This window comes from Homarus americanus, unplaced genomic scaffold (assembly GCF_018991925.1).
Source record: "Homarus americanus isolate GMGI-L3 unplaced genomic scaffold, GMGI_Hamer_2.0 scaffold11628, whole genome shotgun sequence".
Taxonomy (NCBI): domain Eukaryota; kingdom Metazoa; phylum Arthropoda; class Malacostraca; order Decapoda; family Nephropidae; genus Homarus; species Homarus americanus.
Genome location: NW_024754732.1, coordinates 217734 through 229746, shown reverse-complemented (window position 1 = coordinate 229746; position 12013 = coordinate 217734). Strand labels below are relative to the sequence as shown.

Below are 12013 nucleotides of genomic sequence, written 5' to 3'. Positions count from 1 at the left end.
ACTAGAGAAGAAACTGCGTATACTGATGGCCAGGTGAATACATATGATGATAGTTTAACGCCCACAATGATAATATAAGCAGCTACATAAGGCGAGTTATTGGTTATTATTACTCAACATATATGCGGGTTACATGCGCAAATGTCTAATGTTAAAAACTCTTCCAATAAAACAAAATCATTTAATTCTCAAGAAAAATCAAACCAAACCTAATCTGAACCATAATAGAGTAGATAGGTTAAGTTAGACCCAGGTTGTCAGATTTTTAACACATAAATGGGGTGACAGTCATGATTTTGGTATGTATTTAACATTTAGAGGCGGCCTTATCAGCAAGAAGCTTCCGTCCCATGACTATGACGAGCCTTGTGCCGTCTATTGATACATTGGTAATAAGCTATTCGATCCTTTTAGTTTGTATAATAGGAATAGATTCAAATATAAAATAAACTTAATATTATCGTTATCTAGTTTCTCTCACTATATTTTTTGCATTTTTTTATTATTATATATTTAATTGAAGTATTACAGCGAAATAAATGAATAAGGTTTGATAATAGTAATAGAAATAGTTTATATGGACTGTGATGCTCACTTGTTCGAGGTTCAGTTCCCCAGGATTTATTTATTCCGATACCAGTTGTAAACATTCACCATGGCAGGTGGTCGGAGGTCTGGGTTTCTGGTAATTTCTATCGTTTCTTTACTTCATTATGTGACAGCTAAACCCTCAACTGGTACAGACATCGAATTAGATGAAAAGTATTTGATAACCCACCGACTTGATAGTTTAAACATTCTATTATATACGGTTTTGTTGATTTTAACTGTGGTGACAATATGGATGTTCAAATACCATCGGGCAAGATACCTACACGAAACTGGTCTCGCTGTTATTTATGGTAAGAATTAAGTGTAATTAACTGTGAATGATAATTATGTCGTGTATTCTATTGATTATTATAAACGTTTTTACCTATATTTCAGTTTTTACAGTTTTGTTACCGGTGTAGGGGAATTCCTGCCGACACGCCTCTACCAGTCGGAATGTTTCAGCTTGATGCACACACTGACGGCGAATTGGTGAAGACATTAAACAGGTTTCATGTCGAGATCAAAAATAATATTCTGAGCTGAATAAAGTGGCAAAGAGGATCAAGTAAATTTAAGATGATTGTTGCCAAGTTCTACCTACCTACGTCTTGTAGACAGAAAAGTTGGGGATGATAATATTTAGGTGAAATTTTGTTTCTTCTTAAGTCGAGTGAGTGTGTGTCTTGACAACGTCAGCAGGAAGTAAAGCCGTGATGTCATTTCTTGAAAAAAATGTGTAGGACAATTTTTGTACTAATAAGATTGATTTTTTCCCCCAATGAACCATTACTTTTGTTGCTCTGGTAGATTCAAAACTATCACTGAACTGTTTCGTATCACAAATCTGTTATTGAAAACTGATGTATATAATAATTATTTTTTCTAAGTTTACAAGTAGTTTTTAACTAACTGATAAACCAATTAGAATTACTTTTTATTATAATTGCTGTGAGAAATGAGGACCTTTGTGATGGTGGGCTTGCATGTACTGTAGGTGAGGTCCTGATCAGTACTGACGGCAGTATACCACGGCATGATGTGGTATCCTGTAGGACCAGGTTAGGAGAGGGAGGTAGACCAAGGGGATTGTAGGCAGCCATTTTGATCTAAGAATTAATTGGAAGCTTAAGGATACCATAACTCATCACCAGGAGCCACACCATATACCTGTCTTTGTGGGCTCTTGGGCCTTCCCCTTACCTCCCTGGATGAACTGGGAGTTAATTTAGGTTACTGTTGATGACTTGTTAATACTTAAGTATATTTTATATTGGTAGTAAATGTGATTAGAATCATTGTAGTGATCAGTATGCAGGTGAACAATTATGGGTTAGGGTCATCTCGTACCCAACATAAATCATACCCAATAATGACAACTCGTACCAATGACAACTCGTACCCAACTCACGAGATACGTCATACCCAAGATTGCTTACACCCAATGAAGAGATAATCCATACCTATTAGTATATATACCATGCATTTTAGCTTTATCTATGATTACCAAAAAAAAGATTATGTAGGAAAGTGAAGTGAAATAGGGAAATGTAATGCAGGCTTTAAAATTGTTGCATCTCATTAAATAAGTTATGTTATTCCGTCACACAAACATTACACTACAAGTACATATTTCACACTATGTGGTTTAGAATAACTGTATTGCAATTTTCAGATTTCAGGCTAATAGATTTGGCAGTTTCAATTTTTAAACTGGGCTCTGTAAATGTTTAAAAAGGTCATAATTCAACAAAATATAGACACGCATAAGACAGATTGATTTTCCAGCCGCAGCTTTTTGTAAACAAATCAGTTAGTGTACAGTATATAATTCAGGGCGCCTCTCTGGTACTTCTCCTGGTATAACGAACTTGTACTACTGAGTGGCTGACATCGTGACATCGTCAGGAATTTCTTCTTCTGACATGTCAACGTCAAGAAGAAAATACAGTCGTAATAAGGATATAAAAGAACGAAGAGTGAGAATATTGGCTAACACATATGCATTAGTTGTGTTATTGTATGTTAATGATACTCTGGATAGATTTGTTTAAAAAGTCACGACCACACGGAAACATGACCAGTATGAGTAATGTGACGACTTGATTATGTGTCGCCCAATATTCATGCTATTTATATATTAAAATCAATTTTGTCCACACACACACACTAACTGTCTCGTAAATTGGGTACGATTTGCTTGGGTTTGAGTCGTCCAGCATCCAACAATTATTACTCCTGAATCTGTACTGTTGTTTATTGATGGCCACGGGACTTGTATATATGTATAATGTGATCACTGATTATTATCGTTGTTTCCAGGTTTGATAGTGGGAGCCATCTTGAGGTATAGTAAAGACAACACTTCCGTGACTCACATAAAAGTGGTCGCAGAAAAGGGACAATCATACATTGAGAGCGTTCCACCTGACTCATTGTGGTTCAGATATTCTCATGGTAAGTTGTGTGGCTACAGTATTATGATAAAGTATTATAAATTATTGGTTTTGTATATGCAAGAACACTTCTCTTATAGGAATCTTATATATATACACCCCTGTACTGTATGAATATTAGTAAAGATACCCCAGCACAGTGAAACCTCTATTTACTGGACTTTATGGAGAGCTAAGTCCATTATATTGAGGGTCGATTAGATGTGAAACCTTCATCTAATGAACTAAACAGAGATGAAAGTCTGTTATATTGAAGGTCCATTAGATGTGAAATCCTCATCTAATCGATCACATGTAGAGAGAAGTCCGTTATATGGAGGTCTCACTGTGACTCACAGTACTAGAGGAATTTATAAAAAAATAAAAACATAAATAAATACAAAGCCAAGTTCATCATTTTGTTTCTTGTTTCAGAAATCAACAATGCCACCTCAGGCAGAACCTACGTCTATTCTTTTAAAGGTGAAATTGCAGAAACACTCGAGAATGAAATTGTTCAAAAGGTAAGATAGGTGTGTTCGTTGGTATGTATTTTGGTAATTAATTCTATGCTATAACAATGCTTGTAAGTTATGTTGTGTACATTTACTCAATACGTACAGGTAATTAATATTCTTCAAAAGGCATAAAAGACATGGAGTAGTTCTTAGATACTGTATTACATGGTTGTGTTAGTATTATCATCATTAATTTAGTATAGAACTTAATTAATTACCACTGTATATTATTACTGTAGTATTAGAAATTTACTTAAAATACATTAATTAAGTATGTATACAATACTGTAGTTAGTGTTGATGGAACCCTCAGTATGGGAGATTTTGCTCAGCTGTTATCACCTACCTGTGTTGTTTGGTAACACTGTTCATTTAATTTATTTCCAATCTTTTTTCAAGGCAACCTTTGACCCAGAGATCTTCTTCAACATTCTCCTGCCACCGATCATCTTCAGTGCCGGCTACAGCCTTAAGAGGGTACAGTATAGTATAGAATCCTCTCTTAGTTAGCATTAAAGGTTCTTCAGCAAGACTATGTCCAGAAATTGCAAGTAGTTCATATTGTGATGTCAAATAATGTTATATAGGTGTCCTCTGTTTTGCTCGTGATTTGCTTAGGTGGTGCAGAGATAATGGATATAGAAGGATTACTATAGAGGCTGCATAAGAGGGAGAGAATGATTGATAAAGAGGTTGTGTAAGAGGGAGATGGATGGTAAGAGGGATAGAAGACTAATGATGAGTTGAAAGGTGCATTATAGTTGAGGAGTGACAGACATTTAGGAAGCAGCAGTGTTGGGTGAATCAGTTAGCGAGTGCATTGATATGATGAAGTAAAGTTGTTTTAGTGTGGAGCTTTTTGTGAAAGTGTTAAGGCAAGAATAGAGATTGGGAGATGGTGCAAATGAAGACATCTGCAGTGCATTGATAGAAATAGTACAGCAGCTTGGTATAATACCTGATATTAAGATATGGTTAACTGAAACGTGTTCAGTTGTTGACTTTGGGATTTATTTTCAGAAACATTTCTTCAAGAACCTCGGTGCCATCTTCACGTTCGCCTTCATCGGCACAACTATATCTACATTTGTCGTTGGGTTAGTTGTCTGCTGAATTTTGTTTATCTTTAATTTATCCCCGCCGTATATTGTCACTCTTATATATTCAGTACGTGTTTAGACTCCTTACCGACACAAGTTTGTATATTCTCATGTTATACAGTGTATGTAGCAAGTTTAACGTACATTATTTTGGAAGGGTTATCATTTGGAACTTAACCTCTGATTCATGGGGAACTGGGCTGGATATTTATATATATGATGACAAAGGAAAGTTTACTCTCATAAATTTCTAATCAAGGCCTCCACATGGTGTATTCCTGTCACTTGATAACATTGCTTTGTGATTATAACATAGTGTACAGTAATTCTGATCACTTCCTCCTTTGTACTGATAAATTTATAGTTTGTTCTGGGGAATAAAGTGAATACTGTGATAAATGGTGATGACGTTTGTATTTACAGAGGGTTGGTGTATGGGTTCCTCTGGCTCTTCGGTTCCACCATCACCTTCATCGACTGCCTGCTGTTTGGTGCCCTTATATCAGCCACGGATCCAGTCACTGTTTTAGCCATCTTCTCGGATCTTCATGTGGATGTCAACCTGTATGCTCTCGTGTTTGGAGAGAGCGTCTTAAATGATGCTGTGGCCATTGTGTTGTCCAGGTTAGAATATTACATTTATAAAAGTACTCTACAAATACCATACACAGTGGATATTAGTATTAGAAAGGTAATTAAAATATTTGAGATGTCATTTGGACAAGTAATTACTGTATACAGATATCACACCGCAGACAACATATCCTTAATCCCAACATGTTCAGGAGTACTTATATTGGTATTAATTGAATATTGTCATTGTAAACAGCGCCATAGAGAGCTACGGGAGTGACACCGGCGATTTCGAGACGTCTGCCTTCTTCCTGGCCATATTCAACTTCCTGTGGATCTTCAGCATGTCCTTCCTGATTGGCTCACTGATGGGCTGCCTCACGGCCATACTCACAAAGTTCACTCGACTCAAGGACTTCCCACTCCTTGAGACGGCTCTCTTTGTGCTCATGTCCTACTCGACCTTTCTTATGGCTGAGGGCGCAAATTTAACAGGTAAGAAGTGTCCTGGGGAATGTGAGTGTCTGTCAGATTTTATTTTATTTTTCATATTTAGACCAAAAGTTTCAGGAGATATAATATTGATGGTCTCTGCTTTTGTGACAGACTCAGTTTTGGCTTGATTCCAGGAGTATTGTGAAAGTGTTTAGTATTATTGGGTATGTTGAAATCCAAGTAATTTTTTTAAGTGTAAATACTAGGGGAAAAACACCGTGTCTCTCTCTCTCTCTTATGGGGGACAATAAAATTCCCCTTTACCTTTTCTCAGGAATTGTTGCCGTGCTATTCTGTGGGATATGTCAGGCGCACTACACCTACAACAACTTATCAGTGGAGAGCCGTGTAGCCACCAAGACACTCTTCGAACTCCTCAACTTCCTGTCGGAGAACTTCATCTTCTCCTACATTGGCGTCTCCATGTTTACCTTCGACCACCACAAATGGGATCCTGGATTTATCTGCATCGCCTTCGTGGCTATTATAGTCGGGAGGTTCCTCAACATTTACCCGCTCTCCTGCTTGCTCAATATCGGACGCTACCCTAAGATTCCCATCAAGTTCATGAATATGCTTTTCTTCTCAGGTGCATTGTTGTTGTTGTTTGGTCGTATAGTGAAACCTCTATTTAATGGACTAAATGGAGAGGAAATTCCGATATATCAAGGGTGTTAGAATTGTAACCTCCTATCTAACAAATTATATAGAGACCAATATCCGATATATCGAGGATCCGTTAGATGTGAAACCATCCGCAATCTAATGGATTACTGTACAGTATATTGAAAGAGAACCGTTCATTATATGGATGTTTCACTGTATAGTATAGATGTAATGCTGTTGAAGCTGCTTAGAGAACCTGATAATCTGAACAGTCTCAAAAAGAAGCTTTATACTAATGAAAAAATTGGGTGAGGTGGATAGATAGAATCAATCTTAACTATATATAAGAGAATAACCAAATTAGGTACCAACCCATCTTAATTATATATAAGAGAATAACCAAATTAGGTACCAATTCCCCCCCTCCCCACCCACCCCTTGCTAGTTAAGATTAGGGCCCTACACTTAAATGCTGTGTTAGATTAGGAGAGAATTTTTGTTTTGAGTATTTTCCACCCTAATAAGTGAATGTGCAGGAAGAACTTGGTATACTGTACTGTACACTATCCAGACAGTGCTATTGTTATTACTACACCCGTATGTGTGTTTAGATTGAATGTGGAAACTAATTGGTGCTGGGAATTGAAATTTGAATCGGGAAACAGTATTAACATTGAGGGAAGGAAGACAACGAATATATCTCTAAGTAACTGTTACTCCACTTGGCTGTCTTTACATAAACTGTCTTGATCTTAATTCATGCCATCAACTTACATTAATTACTTCTTGCAGGTCTGAGAGGAGCTATTGCCTTTGCTCTGGCCATCCGCAACACCAGTAGTGATGCACGCAAGTCTATCTTGACTACTACCTCTCTCATTGTCATAGTCACCGTCATCTTGTGTGGCGGATTTACCACACAGGTCTTGTCTTGGCTGGGGATACCGTAAGTATAGTTTGCTGTACTGTATTATTATTATTATTATTATTATTATTATTATTATTATTATTACTATTACTATTACTACTACTTTTATTATCATCATAATTTAATTGCTGTGTCTAACTTCTGGGTGTTGTCTCTGGGTCACAGATCAAGTCATACTTTTTACCTCATGAGAGGTTGCAAGAGACTGCGTAGCGCGGGGAGATTCCCTTGAGGTAATCACGGCCAATCTACACCATTACGGAAAGCAGCTGCTTGTAAAATGGTGATGATGTGTGTTGGCTTTCCTTCTTAGCAGTGATTCATTGGTTAGCCATAATTACTACAGTATTAAATTTTTTGGGGGTATTTCACCCCTGGAGAAGCACCTCATATCAGCTATTTCCTTTGAGAATTGAATTAATGAAGTGTGTAATTGAATCTCTTATTTTTTTCTGCAGCTCATGTTTGAAATTAGCAATCACATAAAGCTTAGACAGTATGTGTTCCCACTGAAGGATAAAGATGGTTTAGCTAGCAGCCACATAAAGCTTAGACAGTATGTGTTCTCACTGAAGGATAAAGATGGATTAGCTAGCAGCCACATAAAGCTTAGACAGTATGTGTTCTCACTGAAGGATAAAGATGAATTAGCTGTTGATGTCGTTGACATTTAGGAGCTAAAGGAACTCTTGATGCTTCTTCGATATGAGTGCTTATTAAGTGAGCTGTATAATTATTTAAAGTCAGTACAGTGGAACCTCTATCTAACAAACTACTGTATATCTATAAAGAGATGAAAGTCTATTAATCGAGAGTACGTTAGATGTGAAACCTCCTCCCCCCCCATCTCACGGATTACTGTATATGGAGAGACAAGTCCGTTATATGGAGGTTACACTGTACAGGGTATTACATCAATATTGTTTAGTGATTGTGTTGGTGTGGCATAAAGCTGTTGCTGGTGGGAATATACAGAAGTTCAATAACAGGCAGAGTAGTTGTTATGACTTTTGATTTCTGTTATACCTACAGAAATTTATGGGTAATTGTTATGCACAAAGAAATAGAGATTGAGAGATGAATCATATCCATTGATTAACAGATGGTGGTCATCACTAGTTACTGTACCGGCTTCTATCAAGACTTGCTTAAGAGTTGCTGATAATTATAACTAAGAATTTGTTGCATATGCTTTATGGGAGGAATTTATGCAGCACTTATCACTACAGAGGCTGTATTAATTCAGCACAGTCAACTACTAAAGTCTATTTGCCTCTCCGCCCTGAACCAGGAACTCAGAGATTCAGACTCATGTATCCAAAGCATTTATGGACAGAATAATGTATCAGTCTGCTGCTTCGGGCTCACGAGTCTGAATCTCAGGGTTCGTGGTTCAGGAGGAGAGGTGAACGGACTTTTGTAGTTGACTGTACATAATGCATACCTGACAACGATAAACTGTCGATGAATTATTACGGGACAGTATGGGCGATTGGGATTTTCACTCCGTAATGCTCGTTACAATTGAAGACGTGAAGCGGTTGTGTCTGGGGTGACTAAATGGTTGTGTTAGCTCTCTGCTTTATATTCAGTTATAGTACCATTTTATCTACTGTCTTCCTCTCTTTCTTGAACCCCCTTGTGTATGGGGTTCCCTCTCTGCTAAATAAAATCATCTGGTGCTATTAAAAGTGGCATCCCCATAGGGAAGGGGTTAGTGCTTCTGTGAGTAGCCCATCCCAGACACTATTAGGAGAGGAATGAAGATAATGGACATACTGTATGTTCGTATCGATAATGACTTGACTCTCTTGTTCCTCTGTACTAGTGTTGATGTGGAGGATGACGAGACCCATCACCTGAATCAGTTCCAGCCCATCAGAAATGTAAGTCATAAATGATCTGCATGTCAAACACCTTTCTTTTTTTTTAGTGCATCTGTGTAGTTTCTAGAGAAGCCCCACCCAAGTATTATTATTATTATTTATTTTTTCATTTATATATATTTTTTTTATTCTTATTGTTAGTTAAGAGGAAGCAACAGGATGAGGGATTACCACAAGTGACTCAAGTGTATGTGTCTATCTGGGGGTTTTATCATGTTTGAATCTTTAATACCACGGTAGAATTTTCACTCACTGCACTTCCAGATTGGTAACTGGTGCAAAATTTTATGCATTATTTTGCCATTTTTGCAGATTTATTAATGATAGCAATTAATATATTCTACTTTACACCCAATTTATTTATGTATATTGCTAAATACATATTATACATAGTACACTTAAGTACAGTACTTGAATTGTTTTTTCTAATTTTTTGCTGTCTTGAGATTCATTGACACAATACCACAGGTTAATGGATACTGTGCCCCCATGCATGCATTATTTTCTGTGGTGATCCCTGTAAGTTAGTGTTTATACTGAGGTCACAAGATGAATGTATATCTTTACCTATTTAACATTGATGTAAGTGAAAGGTTTAGTATCATAAGTCTGGTGGGAACAGGAGACGTTGTGACATTGAGAAGACTTCAGGGTTCATCGAGTGTCTCACCTATGATCAGCTTAGCATCACAGGCCAGAAAGACAAGTGAGATGGGTTAGGTTAAAATAGTTTAGCTTGGAGACTTTATCATCACACAGTCCAAATAATGACTCCCTTCTGTTCAAGAGTGAAAACATATACAGTGGTCTTCAGGATACACGTAGTATTAGCGTTGTTTACACCATTAACTGCCAGGTGTCGGTGAAGCACAAGCATCCCTCACCCTCAGGTCACCCCTCCACAAAAAGACTGCTGTTTTTCTATATTTCACTCTCCTTTTTTTCTTATGGCTTTCTCTTTTGCACTTATTTCTTAGTCTTTTTCAACACTCCTACTTCCTCCTGGTAAAGGTAAGCATCCTTCTTTTTACTTATGCTGTATTTATGATCATGCAGCCTCCCCTTCCTCCCCCACCCCATAGAGAAAAGGCAGGCATCAAGGATTGCTTTAATCTTTATATCTTAGGACATTTGTATAATTTCATCCTTCTTGGATTTTGAAATTTTTAGAATACACCTTTTACATCATAAACATCTAAACTCAGTTTGGTAATCAGAATATGACATCTTTATTTTAGTATTTACCGGTTATGGCCCTTAATTAGTTTCGGAACTTTGACTGGGGTTTACGTCAACTATTAGTGGAGTTTCCAAGTGCAGGTAAAAGGTAACTGTTTCATTGGATGGATGACTAGACTAGTGATCAAGGGTGATAATGTTTAGGATCACTGACAATAGTTTGGTTACCACTGTCAGACCTCACTCCTTCTATTAAGCTGTATGTGTTTGGTCAGTAAAATCAACTCCCAATAGCTCATAGAAGAGTCTTTATATTTGGTTATTTTGAGTCTAGGTGTTGGGTTGGGTGGGGGGGAAGGAGACGAAATAGGAAGGTCAGCCTTTATTGGCATGCAATTTTTTCTCATATCTTGTACTGATCATGACAAAATGTAAGAATATTAGATTAGGATAAAACTTTTCAGGTTACTTTTGTGACAGCTGTTGAGACAAGCTATAAAATGACTATATTTCAAATAAAATATTCAAAATCTCCACACGTGGCGCATTCTGTGTTACACGTACAGTAATAGTAACGTACTTACTGTGGTCTTAGGAATGTGGGTCTGTTATGGATGTGTAATGAGATCACACCATGACAGCCTGAGTGAAGTAAAGAGCAAGTGTGGGTGGGTATATAACCTTTAGTTACTGTGCAGCTTGCTTAGTACCTTTCATTATGGCTCAATTACTCATCATTTTTGCAGCTTGTATATCATTTTTGTTGTTACATGATATTATTTTTTTATTAAGACCATCAAAACTTCCTTCTGTTTTGGTGTTTCAGGATTACAAAAGCATTGATGAGTCCAGGGTACGTAAACTTTTGGTTTTCTCCTTTGCATGGGGTGTGGGTCGTAGACAATAGAAGAATCCAGCTTTTTTTTAGTTGTTCTTCGTTGATTCACACTCCGATGTTTACTTCCTGTGTATCGCTTCTCTGTTACCATGTGCTTTTTGTCTATTACTTTTCTTCTTTCATTATATTTAAAAATTTGAACTCATAAAATGCTGAGGAGGAATGTCACTAATGTGAAGGGTGGGAGAGTAGCATGTGCTTTTTCACCAAAGATCATATCATCATCAATTAGTTGTCAATTTTATTTTGTGTGGGTCTTCAGAAGTACCTACAGATGTGTGACTTTTTCTGAATATATAATCCTATGACTTAGGTATACAGTATCAAGACTATCAGATGATTTTCTTATAGCAGCATATTTTTCCTGTCATAGGTGCCACGTGTGGAGTAAATTGGTGGTTAGAATTTTTCTGGAATAAACCTGAGGAAAATAAGCATGCCAGATGTAGACATTTTTAATTTTTTTTTTAAAGAGGATTATGCTTACTTTTGGAGCCTCTCATTAGATGTACTCATTGGTGACTACTAGTACATACATGGTGTTCGTTTCTTCTCGTGTCTTCCCGAGTCTTCAAGTTTGATATCCATTGTTTAACCTTTTTTGCCTTCAGTACAGTGAAACCTCCATATAACGGACTTTGATCTAATGGACTACCCTCTCTCTCATAGTTCGTTAAATGGGGGTTTCATATATAATGGACTCTCTCATATAATCCGTTATAGTACGTAGGGATAATTAGTAAACCTGTATAAGTCCGTCGGAACAAACTACTGTATGTACCAAAGTTTGTAGATGTTTATGTG

At 37.0% G+C, this 12013-nt stretch overlaps 1 protein-coding gene across 13 annotated transcripts in view; it reads left to right on the top strand.

Moving 5' to 3' along the window:
* The first annotated feature begins 647 nt into the window (after positions 1–647).
* LOC121856064 (sodium/hydrogen exchanger 7-like) overlaps positions 648–12013 on the top strand; it is a 29022-nt gene continuing 17656 nt past the window's right edge. For 12 of the 13 annotated variants that reach the window (XR_006086883.1, XR_006086882.1, XR_006086884.1 and 9 more), the window contains exons 1-11: positions 648–902; positions 2914–3048; positions 3462–3550; positions 3944–4021; positions 4565–4641; positions 5068–5268; positions 5474–5712; positions 5987–6301; positions 7111–7264; positions 9075–9132; positions 11138–11164. Coding sequence is in view for 5 of the 13 variants with exons in the window: in XM_042351350.1 (XP_042207284.1) it covers positions 656–902; positions 2914–3048; positions 3462–3550; positions 3944–4021; positions 4565–4641; positions 5068–5268; positions 5474–5712; positions 5987–6301; positions 7111–7264; positions 9075–9132; positions 11138–11164 (1620 nt within the window). In the remaining 8 variants the exon portion in view is untranslated. The remainder of the gene's footprint in view (positions 903–2913; positions 3049–3461; positions 3551–3943; positions 4022–4564; positions 4642–5067; positions 5269–5473; positions 5713–5986; positions 6302–7110; positions 7265–9074; positions 9133–11137; positions 11165–12013) is intronic. The other variant, XM_042351349.1, reaches the window with a different exon arrangement.